At 36.6% G+C, this 18,898-nt stretch overlaps 1 protein-coding gene across 2 annotated transcripts in view; it reads left to right on the top strand.

The window, feature by feature from the left end:
• Nucleotides 1-18,898, top strand: part of CD2AP (CD2 associated protein) — a 146,293-nt gene that overhangs the window by 54,881 nt on the left and 72,514 nt on the right. For both annotated transcript variants that reach the window (XM_008958677.5, XM_003833191.6), the window contains exons 4-5: nucleotides 8,630-8,730; nucleotides 18,671-18,791. In XM_008958677.5, coding sequence (XP_008956925.1) covers nucleotides 8,630-8,730; nucleotides 18,671-18,791 — 222 coding nt within the window. The remainder of the gene's footprint in view (nucleotides 1-8,629; nucleotides 8,731-18,670; nucleotides 18,792-18,898) is intronic.

The following is an 18,898-nucleotide window of genomic DNA, read 5'->3' on the forward strand; positions in this document are numbered from 1 at the left end:
GGAAAGGATACAGTAAATTTTGCCTTTCGTAAGAACACTGGATGTAAATTCTTTTCTCTTGTAAGAAGGAAAAATCATTATGCAGTTGGTGCCAGGAAGCTTAGGCCTTTTTTTTCCTAAGGATCTTCCATAACTTGTTTTTAAAGTACATGTGCTGCAAGGACTAAACTGGTTATTTAGTGTCAGCTAACATTTAAAACAGGATGCAAGTTGTTTTTGCTTTTCTGTTTTCCTGTCATTTATGTATTATTTTATGTGTATTAAACTTGATTTTTTTTTTGTTACTGTTTGGATCGTATCTCTAATTCCCAAAATAGATCACTTATTTAAAAGTGGCTCATTGTATTGTTACATAGTAGCAGGATACAACTAACCAGTACTATTAATATTAATTTAAAAAAACCCAAAACCATTGTATTAACATAAGGTTAATAGTGTAAACACTGCAGTATATATGTTCAGTTTAAATTCCTGTGTGCCAAGACAAAATGAATCTGTGTATGTGTTGAATTTTGTCTAAGCAACTACAAAAGAGATGTTCAAATAAGTATAATGATGTTGAGTATCCAAAAACTGGATTGGACTAGTGAGCTGTTCTTCTCTAGTCTCCAGTATATTGGCTTTTTTGGGGTAGTAATGAAGCCGTGAAAACTTTTGCTGTGATCCATTGCTAATCATGGTAGCTCATTTGGTAAAACAAGGAAGTATTAATTTTTTTTAGAGCAAACATGGAATAGTGTTTCTCAGGAAAAAGTTGATTACTGTAAGTTGCTAAAGTCAGAGAAGAGAACAAATGTACATTTCTCAAAGCAAAAACAGGTTGCAAGTCACATTACTTCTGACACCCTTGTAAAATCAGCCACAAAGATAATGGTAAAATATTGTGTTTAGAGAGTAAATAAATTGACGTGTTTCAGCATCAGAATATTAGCAGTCAGCGTGGAATATTGGTAGATGTTTCACTTTACATTTGGAAGAAATTGATACCAGATGAAATCTCTTGGCACACGTGAGGGAATACATAGTGTTTGCTAATTGTATTTTCCTTAGTAGTGGAAACTCACGCTACAGCAGAAGTGATTTTTCATGTAGTTAATTATTTTGAGTGTAAAAGATACATTGAGATTGATACTGATAGATCACTAGTGTTTATACTGCAAGGGATGATGTTGCACATGAAAAGTTAGTTGAAATAATGCCAGTCTACACATTACTTCACTCCCATAAAGTAGCAAATAGTGTGCTTTCTTATTTTGAGTCAGTGCTGAAGAAAATAGTAACATTCTGAATGCTGTCAAATTATGTCCACTGACTATGCATCTTTGCAGCATACCTTTTGAAAAAATGAGTGTGTTGGTTCATGGTGGCTCTTTGACATTGAAATATTCTGACTGATAAGGAGAAAAAGACTCACTCAAATGACTAGATCATCTTGGGGTTAGAACACCCTACCCTCTTGAACAGGGTAGGCTGTTCTAACTTTCTATTTTATTTGGAAAATTTAAAAATATCTAGAAAAGTTGAAGGAATAATTGTGCAGTGAACATAGTATACCCTTCACCTACATATGCTGTTAACATTTTCTCACATTGGCTTTATCTTAATATACATATACTTTTTTAATGGAATCAGTTGAAAGTATGCTACAGACAAAATACTTTACCTCTGATCACATTATCTTTTTCTTCATGATAGTGATAATGAAGATTTTCTAAAATTTTGAGTGTCTTAAGTAGAACATCTCAGCAAAGTAGGCAGTATCTTGAACAGTTTGAGCCTTTCACTTAATGGCCTAAGCATTATGATTTTTTTATTGCTAAGGATGAGAATTTTTTTTTTTTTTGGTTACAGAGTCTCAGGCTGGAGTTCATTGGCACAATCTCAGCTCACTGCAGCCTCAGCCTCCCCAGTAGCTGGAATTACAGGAACATGCCACTGCACCTGGCTAATTTTTTCTATTTTTAGTAGATGGGTTTTCACCATGTTGGCCAGGCTGGTCTCAAACTCCTGGCCTCAAGTGATCTGCCCGCCTCAGCCTCCCAAAATGCTGGGATTACAGACCCAAGCCACTGCTCCGGGCGAGAAAAATTTTTAAAAAGATACAACTGTATGAATGGCTGATTGATACATATGTCATGTATTCATGTAATGAATATTTCATTACATGAAAATGATGTATTCATTCATCATTCATGTAAAATGGCCGAATCAGTGTTTCTCATAACATTTGATTATTTGCTTATTGAAGAAATAAATTGATTTTTATTTTATTTTATTTATTTATTTTTTGAGACAGAGTTTCGCTCTTCTTACCCAGGACGGAGTACAGTGCCATGATCTTGGCTCACTGCACCCTTCGCCTTCCAGGTTCAAGCGATTCTCCTGCCCCAAAGTCCCAAGTACCTGGGATTACAGGCGTGCACCACCATGCCTGGCTACCTTTTGTATTTTTAGTAGAGACAGGGTTTCACCATGTTTGTTGGTCAGGCTGGTCTCGAACTCCTGACCTCAGGTGATCCACCTGCCTTGGCCTCCCAAAGTGCTAGGATTACAGGCATAAGCCACTGCGCCTGGTGGAGAAAGAAATTTATTTTAAAAATTGACTAATTAAATATATTTTAATGCTTTAATAAAACCTGAAGATATTTTTTTCCAGAGCCAACTGGAACCAAAAATTGGGTCAAAAATCCTTTTGCTGTTATTTCTGAAGTTTTAGCATTCAACCTCCCACTTCTTATTGGGGTATGCTCTTATTTTAGCATTTGATGGAAACATTAAAAGCAGTCTTCAGTGAGAAATGGTTTCATAATTTAAGAGCTTTGTTTGATCTGAATATTTACATCTATTTTTCAGACATGAAATACCTAACTATTCTTGATGACTCACATTTAGAAATTAGAGATTTTCTGTTTTATTAGAAAAAGAACAAGGGCAGTAACCTTACTGAGTCTGAAATTTCACACAATTTGGTTTTGTTTTTTAAAAATACTAAACATGTAAAGTTTTCTGAAATTTTTGAACTCTTGTGTGTCAAATGCCTTTGTATCTGTGAGTAGTATGATCATGAGAAACAATATTGGTCTAGGCAATTAATTAAATCTGCCACATAAAGCTGGGTGTGGAGGATGATTCAGAATTCACAGTCTAGCAGGGGCGAACATCAAGTTACTATAAAATAGAGATGATAGTCATAATTTTCTCGTAGGCTATAAGAGGCATTAACATGTTAAGTAATTGTAAGTGCTTGATAAATGTTTACAGTTATTCTGGTGTTTTATACTGTAAACTCAGAACTGTATGAGAGACATATGTGTAGTGATAATTTAGATGAAAAGGTAATTTTGTACTGGGGTTGTCAAGCAAGAGTATATTGAAGCTCTTCTTTAGGTAGGACATACAAGCACATGGAGATTGGGAGAATAGCATTCAAGGAAGAAATGCAGCCTTTGGCAGACCCACAGAAATAAGCAAGTATATGGTATTTTTGAGGAGTAAAAATCCAGTGTGACTAGACTGTATGAGCTATGTCAAAGTACTATGTAATCTGTAAAGGAGACAGCATACTATAGTGGAAAGATAGAAGGCTTAGAAGTGGGCATAATATTCCAGAAGTGGATATAATTTTAGTTTTGCCTCATTTTAGCTATGTAGTCTTTGATGGATTATTTAACTTTTTATTTCCTTTTTTTCTCATTGGTAAGTGAGATAGTGAGTGTTAATGCTTTGTTGTTGGGAGATGTGAAGAATTTAGAATAGTGCTGGTACATGAAAGAAATGCAGTATGTCCCCGCCTTTGCTGTACCTCCTTTATTCTCTTCCTTGTTAGTAGCTTTACTTATATAATGATTTTTAGAAGACAATTTTTGTACAATTAATTTTTTTGTAGAACTGGAAAGTATTAAAGGTTACTTATGATAAGAAAATACTAATAGCTGAGTGTGGTGGCTCACACCTGTAATCCCAGCACTTTGGGAGGCTGAGGTGGGTGGATCACTTGAGCCCAGGAGTTCAGGACCAGCCTGAGCAACATGGCAAACCCCATCTCTACAAAAAAAATACAAAAATTAGCCCAGTATGGTGGTGAGCACCTGTGGTCCCAGCTACTTGAGAGGCTGAGGTGAGAGGATTGCTTGAGCTTGGGAGGCAGAGATTGCAGTGAACAGAGTTCTTACTACTGCCTGGGTGACAGAGTGAGGCCCTGTCTCAAAAAAAAAAAAAAAAAAAAAAAAAAGGAAAAGAAAATACTAGTTACAGTGTTTTTTTTTAAATGGACTTAATTTCATGTATCCTTTTATTGACACCTCTCTTCTTTTTTGTGCTTAGCATGGGTTCTGATACATTATAGAAATTAACATTTATTGACTTTGTGCAGTTTGAAATGTGAAAAATCTCAAAGTGCCCCCTTAATTGTGCTGGCAGTTAAATTAATGGATGGATTCAATATAGGCAGTCACCTCAATTTATGAGTGAACCCTATTTAAATATGAAATAATGTGGAATTATTTTTTCTTTTTAAAATAAATGACTCATAGTTTGTGGTAATAATAGCTATTTAGATGTTTTTATCTAATGTGACTCCTTTCTTTGATTAAATGAATCTTTTTTTTTCATTTTTTGCAAATGATTCTGTTAATACAAACTACTTGGGAAAAATTATGTTTAGTGTGAGAGGAAGAAATAAAGCTCTTGGGTAAAATATAACTAGGCTGCTCAGACTTCATTGACTTGCCTGGGTGGGGGCTAATGAGTAGTCCATTTCACCTTAAGTCCAATTTTAAGAGATATTAAAATTCATGAAAAAGAAACCACATTTTAAAAAAGGTCTGAAATTATCAGAAAGAAAGGATTTTGTTCTTGTAAGAGCACCTTGAACAAAATAGACATTTCTTTTCAATAATATGGATTGTTTGCCTCTTATCTATGAAGTGCTAACTGCAAATAACACATTAATGAACACAGTTTCTCAAGGTCACTGGAACAACTTGCAAAGGTATTTAGGGACACTATATTTCAAGAGATGAGAAGTTTTCTTATAGCACGCAAAAAACTATTTAAATTACTTAAAAATTTACTGTGAGGTCTGGTGAAAGGTGAAATGTGAAAAATTTTACTGTGAACTCTAGGTTAGTTAAAAAATTATGGTTACTGTTCACTTTCTTTTTCCTTTTTTTTATTTTTTGAGACGGAGTCTTGCTCTGTTGCCCAGGCTGGAGTGCAGTGGCATGATCTCAGCTCACTGCAAGCTCCGCCTCTCAGGTTCATGCCATCCTCCTGCCTCAGCCTCCTGAGTAGCTGAGACTACAGGCACCCACCACCACGCCCGGCTAATTTTTTTGTATTTTTAGTAGAGATGGGGTTTCACCGTGTTAGCCAGGATGGTCTTGATCTCCTGACCTCGTGATCTGCCTGCCTCGGCCTCCCAAAGTGCTGGGATTACAGGCATGAGCCTCCACGTCCAGTCTGTTTGCTTTCTTTGGCTTCTTTTATTATAAAAACTACAATAAAAAATCAGATACAAATTATTAATTGCTTTAGGAAGGGGAAAAAACTTACACAGATGTAACTTTCTTATTTGGAGACTCAATTATTTTATCTACTTGATGGTTATCTCTGTTTTGTACCTTTCCATGCTATTGGTTGCATGTAGTGTGCTTCTTTTGTTGTTTTGGGGGTGAAGTTAGATTACTTTTTGTCTTGATAAACAATTTCATAGATTGACAGAATGTCAGAGCTGAGGTAACTGTAGTGGTTTTCTAGTTCCGCATTGTAATTTTATGGCCCAGGAAATTGATTCCTAGAGAATTTCAGTGAAATAACTAGGTAATGACAACTGTACCAGAACATAAGTCTTCTGACTTCCAGTACAGCTGATATTTCTATTGTAGCATGACATCTTTCTTTACGAAGAGTTTATTTGGAGATCATGATTTGATGCAATGAAATTCTTCCTGTCCAGATTACTTCTTAGGATTCTCCTTTGTTGTCCTCTCTCCTTAGAATCCTTGTGTCACCAAATCCTACTTTGTTAGTAAAACTGTTTTCCTTGCTCTAGAATATCTACCACATCTGCCCCACCTTCTTGTATCTTACTCATATTTCATTGTATAACTCTTATTTCTTCTTTGAAGCCTTCCATATCTGCTCCAGTTCAAACCTGTCCTTTCTAATTTTTGAAATATTTGTAGTTTATATTAAATATTTTACTCTCATTATGTATTCAAGTTTTATCACTAATTTTTTTCTAGTGTGCATGTTTTCTTCTCAAGTTCTGTTCTTTAAGTGTGCATTTAAATTATTAAGAAAAATCTTGTTAGGATTGTTGGTGATAGGCTACTGATGGAGTGCAGACACTCTTGTGATAATATTGGTTGACAATGATGCCATATAGTTAGACCTAGATATTTGTTTATTAATTCATTCAAAAATATGTAGCAGATACTGCTGTAGTTTGAATTATAGTTCTTTCCAAAATTCATGTTGAAATTTAATTTCCATTGTGGTGATATTAATAGGTAGGATCTTTTTGAGAAATGAATAAGTCATGAGGGCTGTGCTCTCATGAATGGGTTAGTGCCTTATGAAAGGGCAGGAGGATATTAGCTTAGGCCCTTTTTTGCCCTTCTGACATGTGATGACATAGCAAGAGGGCCCTCACCAGATATAAAATCTGCTGGCACTTTGATCTTGGATTTCTCAGACTCCAGAAAAGTGAGAAGTAAATTTGTACTATCTTCATTACCTAGTCTCAGGTATTTTGTTATAGCAGCACAAATAAACCATATCAGATACCTAGAATAAGCCAGGCCCTATGCTAGGTGCTGGGTGGATTGCAGAAGCGAATAGGGGGTGGTAAGTACAGGGTGCTAGAGTAGCACAAAAGAAGAGTATTTAATTTAGAAAGCTATTTGTGGCTGGGCGTGGTAGCTCAAGCCTGTAATCCTAGCACTTTGGGAGGTCCAGGCGGGTGGATCACCTGAGGTCAGGAGTTTGAGACCAGCCTGACTAACATGGTGAAACCCTGCCTCTGCTAAAAATACAAAAATTAGCTGGGCGTGGTGGCGCTCACCTGTAATCCCAGCTACTCAGGAGGCTGAGGCAGGAGAATCGCTTGAACTCGGGAGGTGGAGGTTGCAGCGAGCTGAGATTGCACCACCGCACTCCAGCCTGGGCAACAGAGCAAGACTGTCTCAAAAAAAAAAAAGAAAAAGAAAAAAGAAAAAAAAGAAAAAGAAAGCTATTTGGGAGTGTCTTCTAAGCTGAGAAGTGAAGATGAGTTGAAGGTGGGCTTCGTGGATGAAAGTAAATTTCCTTGAGAAAAGAAACAATACATTTAAGTGTGAGATGGAATAGGGTATTCCATTTTCAAGGAATTAAGGATCAGGGTGACTGAATTATTGGGTATAAGATTGAGAACCACCTAGGGATCTTGTTAAAGTGCACACTCTGATTCAAAATTCAGTCTGCTAGGGCTACCATAACAAAATACCACAGACTTAGTAGCTTAAACATCAGATTTATCTTCTCACAATTTTGGACTATTAGAAGTCCAAGATCAAGATGCTGTCAGGGTTGGTTTCTGGTGATGCCCCTCTTCTGGCTTGTAGAGGACCACTGTCTCCTTGTTTTCTCACTTGGTCTTTCCTTTGTATTGGAGGGTTGGGGAGGGCAATGGTGGGCTGATGTCTCTTCCTCTTTTGTAAGGATACTAGTCCTATCATTAGTGTGTTACCCTTAGGACCTCATTTAACCCTATTTACCGCCCCCACAAAGGCACTATTGCCAAACACATTGGGTGTTAGGGTTTCAATATATGAACTTCGAGGGAACTTTTTATTCAGTTCCTAGTAAGTAGATGTGGGGTGGAGCTTGAGATACTACATATCTCACAAGCTCCCAGGTTACACTGTTGCTGCTGGTCTAAGAAACACACTTTGAGTATCAAGAAGTAGTCAACTGTTCCTGATCATCTACCCATAGCTGCTTAATGATTCACTTTTGAAGATGGGAGTGAGTCTGAGTTCTCAGTTCTTAGAGCTTGAAAAAGGTTGAGAACACAAGCGCGAATGGTTATAAATGATCATTTCTGAATAAATGAAGCTTGTTTGAAAAGCTAAAGTAAAATTATCTTCACATAAATGAGTTTCATTTTTAGCTGTCTGAAAATAGTTATTAAAGAAGATAAAACAAATTTGAAATTTGTACATCTTACTGCTTCTTTCTATAGTCGTAAAAGTACTAATTTTAAGTAGTATTCCCAGACTTGATTAGGAAGTAGTCTGAAAATCACTAGCCTAGAGGACTTGTCTATGATGAATTTGTTGTGCCAAAAGTGTCTTTTATTGTCGGTTTTTTTAGTCTCAAAAATGGTAATGGGTATTTGGATATTTTGCTTTTGTGTAAATGGTGGGATAAGATGTATAAAGATATTTTATTGCCTGAAGCCTTAATATTTGTAGTGTGGGGCTTGGGGTAAAAAGCTAACCAGGGCTGATTGTGATTAGCTGTTTAGAATGCTCATATGTTCTGTTTTTATTTATTTATGTAAGTCCTGTGACTATAAACATGGCATGTAAATATACTGTTTTTAAAAATGATCATTCTTAATCTCTTATTATGTTACTTTCTTTAGAGACCAAGAAGCGTCAGTGTAAAGTTCTTTTTGAGTACATTCCACAAAATGAGGATGAACTGGAGCTGAAAGTGGGAGATATTATTGATATTAATGAAGAGGTAAGGAAAAAATGTGTTACAGATAAAACAGTAATGGTAATTGATGCTATGGATTTTAGAAAAATTAATTGTAAGAATATTAGTCTTTTGTGAGAACTGTTGTCACTTTTTTAAAAAAATGGTATAGAGTTTCTTTACTCATCCTTGCTGTATTTATATATGTATTTGTATTTCCTGCCTTTAGGAATAAAAATGCCCCCTTAAAGCTAAAAATTAATGAAATCTAAGTAGTTAAGAACGTAAACAAGCCTTTTCTTTGATTCTGAATTTACCATAGGCAAAAAGCAGTGAAATAGAAGGAATTTTGCCTTAGAGGGAATACAAAGCAAAATCTTTTTAAAAGCTTTGCCTTGTTTGAATTATCACATTCAAATATTAATAAAAATACTTTCCTACATTTTGATATCTTAGAATGGGATTTTAAAATATTTTAAAAATAGATCATGGACAGGAGGCAGGACTAGATTGTAGCTCCCACTGGGATAGACAGAGCAGCATGTGGAGGCTCACATCGTGAACTTTTGCTCCAGAACGACTGCAGGAATATGTTAGGAAAGCCGAGAGAACCCACAGACCCTCTGAAGGAAGCAAACTGCTCCTGTAGGACCTGGGAGACACCCCAAATGCTCAGTCGCAGCAAGATCCACCCAAGGAGAGTCTGAGATCAGAAATGCCTAGCCCCGCCCGCACCTAATGGTCCTTCCCTACCCACCCTAGTAACTGATGACAAAGGGCATATACTCTTGGGAGTTCTAAGGCCCTGCCTATCACCTGTTCCTCCCCATACTACATAGCTGATGCTCTCTTGAAAGTGCTACCTCCCAGCAGGAGACCAACCAGCACAAAAATAGTGCATTAAACAGCCAGAGCTAAGGACCTTCACAGAGTTCATTTCAATACCCCGCCCGCCGGTCCCAACCACCACTTCCACCAGAGCAGGTGCTGGTATCCACGGCTAAGAGACCCATGGATGGTTCACATCACGGGACTCTGTGCAGACAACCCCCAGTACCAGCCCGGAGCCTGGTAGACTTGCTGCGTGGCAGAAGAGAGATAATCTCTACAGTTCGACTCTCAGGAAGCCACATCCCTAGGAAAAGAGGGAGAGTACTACGTAAAGGAGCACCCCATGGGACAAAAAGAATCTGAACAGCCTTGAGCCCTATACTTCCCTCTGACAGAGCCTACCCAAATGAGAAGGAATCAGAAAACCAACTCTGGTAATATGACAAAACAAGGTTCTTTACCATCCCCCCAAAATCACACTAGCTCACCAGCAAGGTATCCAAACCAAGAAGAAATCCCTGATTTACCTGAAAAAGAATTCAGAAGGTAAGTTATTTAGCTAATCAGGGAGGCATCAGAGAAAGATGAAGCCCGGTTTAAGGAAATCAAAAAAATGATACAAGAAGTGAAGGGAGAAATATTCAATGAAATAGATACCATAAATAAAAAAAAATCAAAACTTCAGGAAACAATGGATGCACTTACAGAAATGCAGAATGCTGTGGGAAGTTTCAGCAATGGAATTGAACAAGCAGAAGAAATAACTTCAGAGCTTAAAGACAAGGTTTTTGAATTAACCCAATCTAACAAAGACAAAGAATAAGAAAATATGAACCAAGCCCCCAAGAAGTCTGGGATTATGTTAAATGACCAAACGTAAGAATAGTTGGCCTTCTTGAGGAAGAAGAGAAATCTAAAAGTTTAAAAAAAAATTGGGGGAATAATCAGAAAAACTTACCCAGCCTTGCTACAGACCTAGATATCCAAATATAAGAAGTTTAAGAACACTTGGGAAATTTATCACAAAAAGATTATTGCCTGGGCACATTGTCATCACATTATAATTGGCTTTCCTGAGGAAGAAGAGAAATCTAAAAGTTTAAAAAACATATTTGGGGGAATAATCAGAAAAACTTCCCCGGCCTTGCCAGAGACCTAGACATCCAAATATAGGAAGTTCAAAGGACACCTGGGAAATTTATCACAAAAAGATTATCACCTGGGCACATTGTCATCAGGTTATCTAAAGTTAAGATGAAGGAAAGAATCTTAAGAGCTGTGAGGCAGAAGTACCAGGTAACCTATAAAGGACAGTCTGTCAAATTAACAGCAGATTTCTCAGCAGAAACCATACAAGCTAGAAGGGATTGGGGTCCTATCTTGAGCCTCCTCAACAAAACAATTATCAGCCAAGAATTTTGTATCCAGCAAAACTTAGCTTCATAAATGAAGGAAACATACAGTCTTTTTCAGACAAACAAATGCTGAGAGAATTCACTACTACGAAGCCAGTACTACAAGAACTGCTAAAAGGAACTCTAAATCTTGAAGCAAATCCTAGAAACACATCAAAACAGAACCTTTTTGAAGCATAAATCTCACAGGACCTATAAAACAAAAATAGAAGTTAAAAAGCAAAAACAAAAAACAAAACCCAGGTATAGGCAACAAATACCACGATGAATGGAATGGTATCTCACATCTCAATACTAATGTTGAGTGTAAATGGCCTAAATGCTCCATTTGACAGATACAGAATTGCAGAATGGACAGGAATTCACCAACCCTCTGCTGCCTTCAAGAGACTCACTTAACACATAAGGAATCATAAACTTAAAGATGTAGAAAAAGACATTTCATGCAAATGGACAGCAGGAGTAGCTATGCTTATATCAGACAAAACAAACTTTAAATCAGCAGCAGTTTAAAAAGACAAAGAGGGACATTACATAATGTTAAAAGGCCTTGTCCAACAAGAAAGTATCACAATTCTATATATATATGCACCTAACACTGGAGCTCTTTAATTTATAAGATAATTAGTAATAGGCCTAAGAAATGAGATAGTAAGACATTAATAGTGGGGGACTTCAATACTCCACTGACAGCATTAGACAGGTCATCAAGACAAAGTCAACAAAGAAACAGTGAATTTAAACTATACCCTGGAACAAATGGAGTTAACAAATACTTATACAACATTCTACACAACAACCACAGGATATACATTCTATTCAACAGTGCATGTTCTTTCTCCAAGATAGACCATATGATAGGCCACAAAATGAACCTCAGTAAATTTAAGAAAATTGAAATTATGTCAAGCACTCTCTTACACCACAGTGAAATAAAACTGGAAATCAACTCCAAAAGGAGCCTTGAAAACCATGCAAATACGTGGAAATTAAATAACCTACTCCTGAATGATCATTGGATCAGAAATGAAATCAAGATGGAAATTAAAAAATTCTTCTTACTGAACGACAATAGTGACACACCTTTCAAAACCTCTGGGATAGCAAAGGCAGTGCTAAGAGGAAAGTTAATAACCTAACTTTTAACTTAAAAGTCAACTTAAAAGTTATAAGTTGATGCCTACATCAAAGACTGTGAAAGAGCACAGACAATTTAAGGGCATCTCAAGAAATGAGAAAAAGAAGAACAAACCAAACCCAAACTCAGCAGAAGAAGGGAAATAACCAAGATCAGAGCAGAACTAAGTGAAATTGGAACAAACAGAAAATACAAAAGATAAATGAAACAAAAAACTGGTTCTTTGAAAAGATAAATAAGATTGATAGACCATTAACAAGGTTAACCAAGAAAAGAAGAGAGAAAATCCAAATAAGCTCAGTTAGAAACAAAGCAGGAGATATTACAGTTGACACCACAGAAATACAAAAGATCATTCAAGGCTACTATGAACTTTTTTCTGCACATAAACTAGAAAACCTAGAGGAGATGGCTGAATTCCTGTAAAGATACAATCCTCCTTGATTAAATCAGGAAGAATTACATGTGCTGAACAGAACAATAACAGGCAGCGAGGTTGAAGTGGTAATAAAAAATTACCAACAACAACAAAAAAGATCCAGGACCAGACGAATTCACACCAGAATTCTACCAGACATTCAAATAATTGGTACCAATCCTGTTGACACTGTTTCACAAGATAGGGAGAGAGAACCCTCCCTAAATCATTCTGTGAAGCTAGTATCATCCTAATACCAAGACCAGGAAAGGACATAACAAAAAAAGAAAACTACAGACCAATATTCCTGATGAATATAGATGCTAAAATCCTAAACAAAGTACTAGCTAACCGAATCCAACAACATATCAAAAAGATAATGCACCACGATCAAGTGGGTTTCATATCAGGGATGCAGGGATAATTTAACATACGCAAGTCAGTAAATATGATATGTCACATAAGCAGAATTAAAAACAAAAATCACATGATCATCTCAATAGATGCAGAAAAAGCATTAGACAAAATCCAGCATCACTTTATGATTAAAACTCTCAGCAAAATTGGCATATAAGGGACATACATCAGTGTAATAAAAGCCGTCTATGCAAAACCACAGCCAACATAATACTGAATGGGGAAAAATTGAAAGCATTCCCTCTGAGAACTGGAACAAGACAAGGATGCCTGCTCTCACCACTCCTGTTCAACATAGTACTGGAAGTCCTAGCCAGAGCAATTAGACAAGAGAAAGAAATAAAGGGCATCCAACTTGGTAAAGAGGAAGTCACACTGTCACTGTTTGCTGATGATATGATCGTTTACCTTGAAATCCCAAAAGACTCCTTCAGAAAGCTCCTAGAACTGAGAAAAGAATTCAGCAAAGTTTCCGGGTACAAAATTAATGTACACAAATCAGCAGCTCTTTTATATACCAACAGCAGTCATGTGGAGAATCAAATCAAGAACTCAACGCCTTTTACAATAGCTGCAAAAAAAAAAAAAATAAATAAGATGCTTAGGAATATACCTAACCAAGGAGTCAAAAGACCTCAACAAGAAAAACTACAAAACCCTGCTGAAAGAAATAGACGACAAAAACAAATGGAAACACATCTCATGGTCACGGATGGGTAGAATCAGTATTGTGAAAATGACCATACTGCTAAAAGCAATCTACAGATTCAACAGAATTCCTATACATACCACCATCATTCTTCACAGAATTAGAAAAAAAAATTCTAAAATTCATATGGAACCAAAAAGAGCCTGCATAGCCAAAGCAGGACTAAGCAAAAAGAACAAATCTGGAGACCTCACATTACCTGATTTCAAATTATACTATAAGGCCACAGTCACCAAAACAGCATGGTACTGGTATAAAAATAGGCATATTGACCAACGGAACAGAATAGAGAACCCAGAAATAAACCCAAATACTTAGAGCTAACTGATCTTCAACAAAGCAAACAAAAACATAAAATGGGGAAAGGACATCCTTTTCAACAAATGGTGCTGGAATAATTGGCTAGCCACATGCAGGAGAATGAAACTGGATCCTCATCTCTCACCTTATACAAAAATCAACTCAAGATGGATCAAGGACTTAAATCTGAGACCGGAAACTGTAACAATTCTTGAAGATAACATTGGAAAAACCCTTCTAGACATTGACTTTGGCAAGGATTTTGTGACCAGGAACCCAAAAGCAAATGCACTAAAAACAGAGATAAATAGCTATGACCTAATTAAACTAAAGAGCTTTTGTACGGCGAAAGAAACAGTCAGCAGAGTAAACAGACCACAGAGTGGGAGAAAATCTTCACAATCTATACATCTGACAAAGGACTACTATCCAGAATCTACAATGAACTCCAACAAATTAGCAAGAAAAAAACAATCCCATCAAAAAGTGGGCTAAAGACATGAATAGACAGTTCTCAAAAGAAGATATACAATGGCCAACAAACATATGAAGACATGTTCAACATCACCAATTATCAGGGAAATGCAAATCAAAACCACAATGTGATACCACCTTACTCCTGCAAGAATGACCATTAAAAAAAAAAAATAGATGTTGGTGTGAATGTGGTGAACAGGGAACACTTCTTTACTTCTGGTGGGAATGTAAACTAGTACAGCCACTATGGAAAACAGTGTGGAGATTCATTTGAGAACTAAAAGTAGAACTATCACTTGATCCAGCAATCCCACTACAATCCCAGAGGAAAAGAACTCATTATATGAAAAAGATAGTTGCACACACATGTTTATAGCAGCACAGTTCACAATTTCAAAAATGTGGAACCAACCTTAATGCCCATCAATCAATGAGTGGATAAAGAAACTGTGGTATGTATATATGTGCTGGAGTACTACTCAGCCATAAAAAGGAATGATTTCATGGCATTCACAGTGACCTGGATGAGATTGGAGACTATTATTTTAAGTGAAGTAACTCAGGAATGAAAAACCAAACATCATATGTTCTCACTTGTAAGTGGGAGCTAAGCTATGAGGATGCAAAGGCATAAGAATGACACAGTGGACTTTGGGGCCTTGGGGGAAGAGGGTGGGAAGGGGATGAGGGATAAAAGACTACAAATTGGGTGCAGTGTATACTCCTCAGCTGATGGGTGCACCAGAATCTCACAAATCACCACTAAAGAACTTACTTATGTAAACTAACACCACCGGTTCCGCAATAACCTTTGGAAATAAAAAAAAGAAAAAAAAATTTTTAAATAATTTTTTACATCTCTGCTTTTATCATTTGAAGGAGTATTAAAGTTTAATTTCACAGTTGAAGGTCATGTTTTCAACATGTATGTTTTGATACTATGTATTATAGCACAGATTGATTTTGTGTCGAAACACCCTGTAATGTAATTTATCTCTAGTGTTTTTATGTTTATACAAACTTAGATTGTGTTTATACAAAGGCTGTTTTATTTTCACTTGGTTGCAGTAATAATAGTTAACATTTCTTGAGCTTATGTTATGGTTGAAGCATTGTGCTGAGAGTTTCACATTTATTATATCCTTGAAAGTTTTAAAAAACCTAAGAAGATAGGTATTTTTATCCCCATTGTACATAGGAAGAGACTAAATCAAGGAAGATAAGTGGTGGCTGTTTTAGTTACTGTTGTTGCATACCAAGCCATCCCAAACTTGGTGGCAAAGAATAACGGTTGTATTATGCCTGTGAGTCAAGAATTCAGATGGGGTATAGCCCAAATGCCTTGTCTGGGGCCCTTAGCTGGAAAGATTCAATGGTGGGGTGTCCTGGAATAACAGGAAGTTTTTTTCACTCACATATCTGGTGCCTAGAAACCTTGAAGACTGTAACTGCCAATTGGAGAGCCATTATGTTAGCCTTTCTATTTGGGTTGACTCTCTTACAGTATAGGCATCTCAGGGTCGTCGGACTTACTATATGGCAGTTCACGGCTCTTAAGTGCAAGCATTTCAGCACATATTAGTTTTATTGCCCTTTACAAACTAGCATCTGTTGGTTACAAGTGAGTCATAAGCCATCAAGATTTAAGGGGTAGGGAACAGAGACCACCACTTCTTGGTGGGAGGAGTGTCAAGGTCACAATTGTAGGATGAGAGATCTTCTTGCAGCCATCTAAGTCTGAATTTCAATCCTTGCAGTCTGTTTTTTTTAAATTTTTTAATTTTTTTATTTCAATAGGTTTTTGGGGAACAGGTGGTGTTTGGTTAGATGAATACATTCTTTAGTGGTGATTCCTGAGATTTTGGTGCACCCATCACCTGAGCAGTGCACACTGTACCCAATGTGTAGTCTTTTATCCCTCGCCACCCCCATTCTTTCCCCCCAAGTCCCCAAAGTCCAATGTATCATTCTTAAGCCTTTGCTTCCTCATAGCTTAGCTCCCACATATGAGTGAGAACATACAATGATTGGTTTTCCATTCCTGAGTTACTTCACTTAGAATAATAGCCTCCAGTTCCATCCATGTTGCTGCGAATGCCATTATTTTGTTCCTTTTTATGGCTGAGTAGTATTCCATGATGTGTGTATATATATACACCACATATTTTTAAATTCACTTGTTGATTGATGGGCATTTGGGCTGGTTCTATATTTTTGCAATTGCAAATTGTCATGCAGTCTATTTTTGTGTATTTTTTTACCACTGTACTACTCTGCCTCCTAAGAATTCTTTAACCCTAACTCCTCAGTTGTTGCCAGTTGGGGTTCCAGGTATAGATAATAGACAGCTGATGTTTCTCTCCCTTTGTTGTATTTTTTCTAGTTTGGTCTACATCTAGTTTGGATCACTTCCAGTTCTTTGGTGCTTCCTTAAGTCTGATAAAAATTCTGGTCACTTCATGCTTTACTGCCTTCCCTTTCTCCCCCAAACAGCTTGTATTCTAGCACCCATTTTGTATTTTAGCTATACCTTCCATGAATCATTTATTTTTAAGTTACTATAGTTTTACTTTTATTCAGCCTTTAATATCACATTGTTTTTGTCATTTCCTTTTGGGGGGGAGCATTTTTTTTTTATTCTTTCAAGCCCTGTTTGCTCCTAACAGCATTTTGTTCATATGTTAGTTATAGTACCTCTTACATTGTATTGTAGCCATCTGCTTATTGTTTTTTTCTTTAAATGTTTTATTGAAGAACAGGGATTTCTCATATGCAAGTTTGAATCTTTCCCTAGTAGTTAACACCATGACTAACACATACTGGCTGTTAGATGACTAACTTAGTAAAAGGTTGCCTACCTTTTATGAGATGGAAAACAATTAAAAATATTTTAAACAAGAAATAGATCTTTTTTTAAGCTATATTGTGTGTAGTGCTGCTAAGTAAAATTTGACAGTGAATAGTTTACTCTTTTTTAAATTTTGTTTTTTTTTTTTTTTTTTGAGCTGGAGTCTCACTATGTTGCCCAGGATGGAGAGCAGTGGCGCCATCTCAGCTCACTGCAACCTCCGTTTCCCAGGTTCAACTGATTCTCCTGCCTCAGCTTCCCAGGTAGATGGAACTACAGGTGTGCACCACCACACCTAGTGATTTTTTTTTTTTTTTTTTTTTTTGTATTTTTAGTAGAGGTGGGATTTCACCATGTTGGCCAGGCTGGTCTCAAACTCCTGACCTCAGGTGATCTGCCTGCCTTGGCCTTCCAAAGCGCTGGGATTATAGGCATGAGCCAGTGAACCTGGCCTAAAAAATTGTTTTTAACCTGTGAGCACTCCTTAATATCCATATCAGAAACTATACATTTTTAAAGTTACCAAATATTAAAAATTTCATAGAAATTGAGTAATCTTATTGGTAAGTGTGAATGTTTTTGTGAAGTGTTTGATTCATGAGGATATATCTGTTTGGAGGAAGGTGTTTAGTGGAGCTTGACATCTGGGTTTTTAAAAGTAGGAAATTATTATACTTAAGCTAAGAATCACTGCTCAAGTAATAGGTTTAGCAATTTTCTGTGCCATTTAGGAAGTTATGTTTATTTTCTTTTTTCTTTTTTTGAGACAGGGTCTCCTCTGTCACCTGGGCTGGAGTCCAGTGGCACAGTTGGGCTCAGCCTCCCCAGTAGCTGGGACTACAGGCGCGAACCACCATGCCCAGCTAACTTTCGTATTTTTTTTAGAGATGGGATTTCACCACGTTGCCCAGGCTGGTCTCAAACTCCTGGTCAAGCAGTCTGCCTACCTTGGGCTCTCAAAGTGCTGGGATTACAGACCTGAGCCACCGTGCCTGGCCAGGAAGTTACATTCTTAGAATCATCAAATTTTTTTCAAATAAAAAATTTCCAAATACTTTAAATAATATACAAATCAAGCCTTAGTAGTGTTTACAAGAGTGACATTCCAGAAGCTATGTACTTCTTGCTGTTAATACAGTATATATGGTTATCTGATACTTTCATGAAAAGTACTTCATAGATTGCGATTGATTACAAATTGTCATTGTAAATGTGCGAAGTACTGTTGAGGTATGATTAATCCCATATATGAGTAATACACTAAAATTTAATCCACTTAAAATATATTTTCTTCATTGTGTTTTAAATTTCAAGGGTTTATTTCATAGTGCTACTTTTGTGCCTGTTTGCTTTTGCAGCTTAATTTTCCCATAGGGTGACGATTTTCACTTAACACAAGTTGTTTTTACTTTTGAATTGTGAACTTTTTCAGGTAGAAGAAGGCTGGTGGAGTGGAACCCTGAATAACAAGTTGGGACTGTTTCCCTCAAATTTTGTGAAAGAATTAGAGGTAACAGATGATGGTGAAACTCATGAAGCCCAGGACGATTCAGGTAGACTATTTTTTAAAATTTTTGATTGATTTAAATAAACTTTATATAGCATCTAGTGTTTTATTTTGTATTTTTTGAAACTCTGTTCTTTCTTTTGAACTTTGAGT

Source organism: Pan paniscus, chromosome 5 (genome assembly GCF_029289425.2).
Source record: "Pan paniscus chromosome 5, NHGRI_mPanPan1-v2.0_pri, whole genome shotgun sequence".
Classification (NCBI taxonomy): domain Eukaryota; kingdom Metazoa; phylum Chordata; class Mammalia; order Primates; family Hominidae; genus Pan; species Pan paniscus.